General features: G+C 34.7%; 1 protein-coding gene across 1 annotated transcript; it reads left to right on the top strand.

Annotated features, from left to right (window-relative positions):
- Positions 1–841: 841 nt before the first annotated feature.
- LOC114544004 (adhesion G-protein coupled receptor G6-like) lies at positions 842–6,659 on the top strand. The gene is made up of 8 exons (XM_028562762.1): positions 842–1,102; positions 1,182–1,334; positions 1,708–1,802; positions 2,331–2,931; positions 3,786–3,904; positions 4,779–5,050; positions 5,290–5,356; positions 5,856–6,659. Exons 1-8 carry the CDS (start codon positions 842–844, stop codon positions 6,562–6,564), a joined length of 2,277 nt encoding a protein of 758 aa, XP_028418563.1. The 3' UTR covers positions 6,565–6,659.
- The last annotated feature ends 429 nt before the right edge of the window (positions 6,660–7,088 follow it).

Genomic DNA, 7,088 nt, shown 5'->3' with positions numbered 1-7,088 from the left:
CGTATGCCTGACTCATTTCTTTTGACAGTGACTGTTTATTTTAACATGAATATTTGCGCATTCGAAGCGTGTATGCAAAACCTGAGTTTTGTAAAAATTCTAGATAGCAAGTTTGTTGTTGCGAATTAACACCAATATTGTCGACTAAAGATCAATAATACTTTTGATTCTATTGTACAGTACGTTAGGGCTGAGAAACTGTTCACAGATTAACTGTGAAAGCTTTTGCCATAGCAATGACGTTTCAACATGGCCGCCAACTATAATTTAATTGTAATTATTTCGTGAATCCTTCGGTCAATTTTTTTAAGACTGGAACGCTCACTCTGTCGGAAGTTTGAAGCAAAGATGGCGGACACTATATATATAGCCTTTCTTGTAGGTATGACCCAGATCTCCACGCGGAAATTTCCTATGTAAAATTGCGGCAATTATGATTTCACCTTTGAAATCTTCCCCAGAGCCCTGGATCATACCTAAAAAAAAGGCTTCATTGTCCGCCATCTTGGTTTCACTCATTAATGACGGAAAGTCAGATAGTGACCGTTCCAGTCTTATTTGAGCTTACTGATTGAAACTTCATTGTTGCCTTGCCAACGGCTTATAATTGGCTTCAATACGTTAAAGCTAATTTTAATCTATAATTTACAACATGGATGATTAATTCTACATCATCAAACCTGCATTCAACAATTTTCTCAAAACTCTAGGGAGCCACCTTAAGGAATCGAACGGTCCCAGCTAAGCAGTATCATTGACACAAAGAAAACTAATTGCAATTGAAATCTGCCTAAGTAATGAGCGTTTTATACGAAAATGCAATAGACCTAGTTTAGTTATAATGATACTCATTGTTTTTTCTAAAGATTATTGTCCGAGTGAAGAAGTTGGTTCACTGGAAGCATATGGAATTTTCCAGTGGCCAGAAACAGCAATCGGAATTCGTGCCACAATTGCTTGCCCTTATAACAATGACTCTATCGCGAGCCGTGATTGCCTTTCTACAAACCAAACAGAAAGTGGGGGTGTTTGGGGGCCGTCTTTAGTTACGGATTGCAAGTATATGGAGCAGCGAAGTGGAAATCTTTTCCTATTATCTCAGGTAACTAAATACCTTCAAATCCCACTTCAATTTCTTTCTGATTAAACTTTCCATCTTACAAGATTTTTATTGTTTTCAGAGAGAAGTTAATAGTAGCAACGTTGTGAACATCACTAAAGAGGTTAAAGAATGGTCTTCTACTAATCAAAACAACACTCTTAACCCTGGTGATATTGACTATATCGCTACAATATTAAACAGCATTGCGCTGGTGAAAGAAAAAGCAAACGAGGTTTGTGAATCATCCAATAGTAATTTCTTTTGGATAGAAGATAGGAAGTTGATCTTAAAGAAATAAAAATTTGGACAAAGGTGGTTGAAAATAAGACTGTGAGATACGTACAATTTCGATTCTTTGTGATTTGGCATACTAATTTTTAAGATACTTTAAGACTAATTTTTAAGACTTACAAAAGTTTTGCACAAGAATCGTATGAAATATCATATCGATTTTCTAGGTAGATTATCATGTCATATTTCTAACCATGTTTCTGATTGATAGCACCAGAATACACATTCACATTCACATTGATTGGATGAGTAATCATGCTTTTTAAATGCACGATTCTTTGTGAAATTATCTTTTGCTTCATGTTTAAACGTAGGTTCTCGACGACTTCCTCACAATCATAGACAATGTGCTGGATGCCCAACTTAAAAATATCGTAGAAAGTCAACAGAATCGAAACTCTTCATCGAGGTAATAATTCGAGACCTTTTAAATTGATAAAGCAGGGATATGTCATATGTGTGACGTGGGTCAAAACATTGCCTGAAATTAGTTACATAATGGCTGTCGCTTTTGTATTAATTTGCATTTCACCAATTCATATTTGCAATGTTTTTCACCAGCTCATATTTGCAATATATAAACTTGGAATCATCACAATCACGGATTTTGACAATGTTTCTGGACGTCAGATGAATAGAAAGCTTTTTGAAACATTTTTTAACATACTTTTTGCCTAGAACGATTATGCAGTCCACTGAATTTAAGAATATATATTGCTCTAAATATTGGTCTAAGTATTGCCCGTCTTTTCTCAACGAAATTTTTGTACGAATACGAATATTTTTTATTTGGATAGAGATAGTTTGAAATGGAAGATTCTCATAAAAAGACAATGATCAAATACCTAGGCAACGGCAATGTTTCTACCCTATATATTTTATAGTATATAGACGTTTAAGGTCTAATAATGAGCTTTCTTCCTTCTTAACTTTGCAGGATTGTTGAAACTTTAAATACGTTTGCAGAATCATTGGTTATTGGCCCGGAAAGCGAACTTCAGGCGGTGAAAAAAAACTTTGATATTAGCTTACAAACAGTGAAGCCACAGAACTTTAGCGGACTTAATTTTTCTGGCATTATCAGCAAAACAAATCAATCACAAACAAGAAATAACACTTCAAAAATACAGAGTAATGAAGTAACACAAGTCTTGTCGCCTTCACTTATAATTCCGCGAACAATATTCAACGAATCAACTGAAAAAAACAGATCCGCAAACCAGACCGTCATTTTTGTGCTCTATAGAGAAACAAAATTCTTTATATTATCATTGGCGGACACTACTAGGAGATCAAGTCGCTTGAATAGTCTTGTAATTTCCGGAAGTATTGAAGGGTTGTCAGTTTCAAATTTAAGTGTTCCAGTAAACATTGCACTACCAAGTATTGAAAGAGGCGAAACAAAAAGCATTCTGTGCTCTTACTGGGACTTCAGCATAGGAAATTGGTCGCAAGATGGTTGCAAGTTTGAACGCGTTCTTGAAGATGGAAGGGTGCTTTGTAGTTGCGACCATTTTACCAACTTTGCAATGTTGATGGTAAGATTCTTATAACCAATACTGTGTATACGTAGATATGTACTTTCCTAATGGTCTAGGTCATTGAAAATCACGATTTATCCTGTTTTAAAAAATTACAGGGATGCAAACTTAAATGTTCCGATCCGTAATCGATTCTGAATGTTTTTTTTCCTCAAAAAATTAGTCGATTGGCTTATTCTATTGTCTCATTGCTCTATTGTATTGTTCTCTATAATTAATAATTAATGATATATAATTATATGCAAAACTTTTTTCGTCGCTTTTCTTAGCAAACTAAAATTCTCAATCCTCTTCATTTCGCGCAGGATAACTCTAGACAATTGGCTCGGAGGTGAACTAAAAGTGGTGTATTCAGTTCGATCGTAGAAGTTTTATATTTATAGCCTGTATAACGTTTAGTACTGGAAAAGTTTTATTTATTTCAGGTTCAGCTCCGAGGCAAAAATATTTAAACTGGATAAAACTAATTCTGTCGTTCAAGAGTTAAAACCTATTTTGTTATCGTGTTCACAAAAATCGTCTACTTTCGACCAATGCCATTCGGGGTGTTTGGTTTGGGTATACTAAAGTGATTGAAGATTCCTACAAGTCTTTTATCACTCAGAGCAATTTGGCTTGTAATTATAACATGTCATGAAAAGATTTTCATATTTTTCAAAATAAAAGAAAAATACTTTAATTAATGACCTAGATCACCTTTTAAAAGTATTTCATATTTTCCAGTACCATTCGTGATTGTGCATGCATGGCTTAAACTTTTGTCAACTTCTACAACTTGTAATAATTCGAGGATCCAGTCTTACGTAAACATATTGGTATAGAAAAAAGGTTTTGAATTTTTTTATTCTTAGGACATAGCTCCAGGAGAGAAGACTGCACATGACAAAATACTTGGTGTAATAAGTTACATCGGCTGTGCGCTCTCATTGGCTGGGCTCATCTTGACAATATTTACGATACTAATTTTGAGGTGAATATCGAATTTTATCGAAGCATATTTTAAACTGTTCAGTTTATGAGTTGAAGAAAACCGAGGCAATATTACAAAAACGGTGTCTAATGCAGGTTTTCCACAAGCGATATTAAGGACCTTAAGATACACCATGCAAATGTATACGACGCGGACGTGAAATGATATAACTAATGATATTACTCTCACAAGGCACGTGCAAAAATGGAAAACATCCTTCTTCAAAACATGCATGAAAAATATTTTCATTTTGACAAATAAGTTTGAAAATAAGCCATAACACAATAATAAGCCTTGCGGTCTTGGCTCAAAATAAAAAAAATATTTTTAAAGCATGTGTTTCATGAAGAAGGATGTTTTACATCTTTGCACGTGGCTCGTGAGAGTAAAACTTGAAATACATTTCATTTTTAAATTAAAATACTCTGACATTAAAATGTTGAGACATAATTACCAAAACGGTCTATTATCTGGAACAATTTACAAAAAGACAAACGAATTATTTCTCTTCGCTGCTTGAAAACTGATCGCTGCTAGAGAAACCAATTATGTTTCTTAATAGCATAGTTCTCAGGGTGTCTTTTATATCTTTTCCGCGAGTCGAATTACCAACTCATATGTAAGGGCCTGAAGGCTGCATTGTCAACGCGCTTTTACTTTACTTATTCTCAATGCGATTTTGCAATTTTGCAAGTTCAACAACTATAATTTTCAGAAAAAGTAGAAAACATTTAGGACTTCATACTCTCGGCGAGGTTTTGAAACTTAAAGTTTGACAATTAATTCAAAAATCTTCGCTGGTTTCCTATGCGTATTTTCTGTCTATATAGCGTTTACTTTAATCGCTTTATATTCTTTGCCTTTTCCTGTTTAGGGATCTTCGAACACAAATTCCAAGCCAGATTTTGCTGAACTTTTGTATTGCGTTGTCGGTGACGTTAATTGTGTTCATCGCTGCCGTTGAGAAGACCAGGACATCATCACTGGCCGGCTGTCGGGCAGCGGCGATCGCCCTTCATTACTTCTTGTTAGCAGCATTATTTTGGATGGCAGTAGAAGCGTATAATATGTACTGGGCATTTGTTAAAGTCTTTTCTGCTCCGTCCCGAGCTAAACTTTTAATCAAATGCTGTGTGTTTGCATGGGGTAAGATTTAAAATTTTATATACACCTAAAAGGGAATAATAAAATGTGAACTTTCAGAAATTGCGTTTAGAGCAAGTTCGATGATATTAATTTTAGCTTTTTTTGAAAACGGAAAAAAGTTAGCAGAAATGATATCTATTAAAATATTATTTTTTATATCATCACTCTTTTCTTATAAAAAAGTCATTATATATTTTGTAATATTTATTATTAATTTGATAACTGTTCATTTTACATAGGTACTCCTGCCGTAGTCGTGGGTATAACAATGGTAGTTGCACTGGATAAATATGGCGACGGAACCTAGTAAGAGACGTGATTTTTAAGTCATATTCCAATGTAAATAACAACTTTAAACAAAATAGGCGAAACTTTGCCTCATTTGGGAAGCTTTGAGTGCACTGATTAAGATATGTTCTATTTTAACGTCAGGAATGTCTGCCGCCGAAATTTTTCAGACAAAAAAGAGGATATACTCAACAATCAAACCAACTAATTGCTCTAAAACTGATAAAAATGGTTGGGGATCGTCTCAATCTCGTCTTGTTACACAATATTAATTATGTATACGGCTTGTGTAATTTGTAGTTGGACCCTCTCAATCCTTCTTATTTTGGCTGCCTACAACCTGGACGCCCTATATAAAGTTATCGCCTTTTATATTAATTTATGTTATCACTACTGTGCTCGTGCAGACTACAATTAACAATGATCTGTTTTCTTTTGTTACGCAAGATAGATTTTACTGCCTCTTCAAACTGTTGCATAAAAGAGCAAAATCTGACTTCCAGATTCTTTCTTTCAGTTGTCGGTTGCAAGGCGTACCTTTCATTGTGGCATTTCTAACTCCAACTGTTCTTATCATCGTTGGTAATATCGTGGCTTTTTGCTTCATCATTCGATCATTGCTAACTTCTGGTGCCAAGGTTACCTCTGACAAGAAAACAACGGGCTATCAGCAAGCTCGGCAGGGGATTGCGATTATGGTGCTGCTTGGTTTGACATGGCTTTTTGGCATTCTCGCGATTGGCGATGCCAAACTGGTGTTTCAATACCTTTTCTGCATTTTCAATTCTCTTCAAGGGATGCTTGTGTTTATATTTTTCGTTGTTTTACCTACTGGAACAAGACGAAAACTACAAAAACTAAGGAAAAGAATGACTTATAGTAATAATAGAAATTGCGGTAATGATAATCGAAGTGATTTTCAGCTTAAAAATTTGGCGGACGACAGCTCCCAGTTGAACAAAAATGTTTATTCCAACACTGGCGATATTCCAACACTGACCTCCGGTGCGGCTGAATCAAAATATCAAAATCCAACTTTTGACCATCAAGCGTTTGAAAACCATGTAAAGAATGTCAGTGATGAAGAAGAAGACATGGATCGTGTTTACGAGATACTAGATCAAAAATTTGATAACGAGTTATGGTCAAACCCAAACGTGACTCGCTACAGTGTGAGAAAGAATGGAACCACTTATGTGACAACAATTGAACTCAATATAAAATAGATTCCTTGCTCAGTTTATGTATACATACATATATAGATATATAGATAGATAGATAGATAGATACCTGAAATTTCATTAGAATTGCATATGTTGTGTAATATGATTGAAATCCCATGCAAATGTTATCATATGCAATTCCAATTAGACTTCGAGTATCTATCTATCTATCTATCTGCGGCCAACGTTTTTGCAAATGGGTGTATATATATATATCCAAATATCCACCCATCTAAAGCGTTAATAAGCTTGAATTTGAGAGATCGATTTTATGTATATATCGCTGTGAGTGCAGGCATTATTAACATACATCAAATATCCAAGTGCCACACAACTCATATCCCATCGTCGTCATGAACATTCTTACAATACAGGAGATAAGTATAGTTAAAATTAGGTATATCATCGGCGCCAAGTACTTTTGGGTATTTGGAACCTACGCCGTACGAATGTCGTATGAGGCCTGGGACAGTTTATATATATATATATATATATATATATATATATATATATATATATATATATTA

This window comes from Dendronephthya gigantea, unplaced genomic scaffold (genome assembly GCF_004324835.1).
Source record: "Dendronephthya gigantea isolate DGI-Jeju-01 unplaced genomic scaffold, DenGig_1.0 000614F, whole genome shotgun sequence".
Lineage (NCBI taxonomy): Eukaryota > Metazoa > Cnidaria > Anthozoa > Malacalcyonacea > Nephtheidae > Dendronephthya > Dendronephthya gigantea.
Note: the sequence above shows the minus strand (reverse complement) of the source record. Positions and strands in the feature narration are given on the sequence as shown.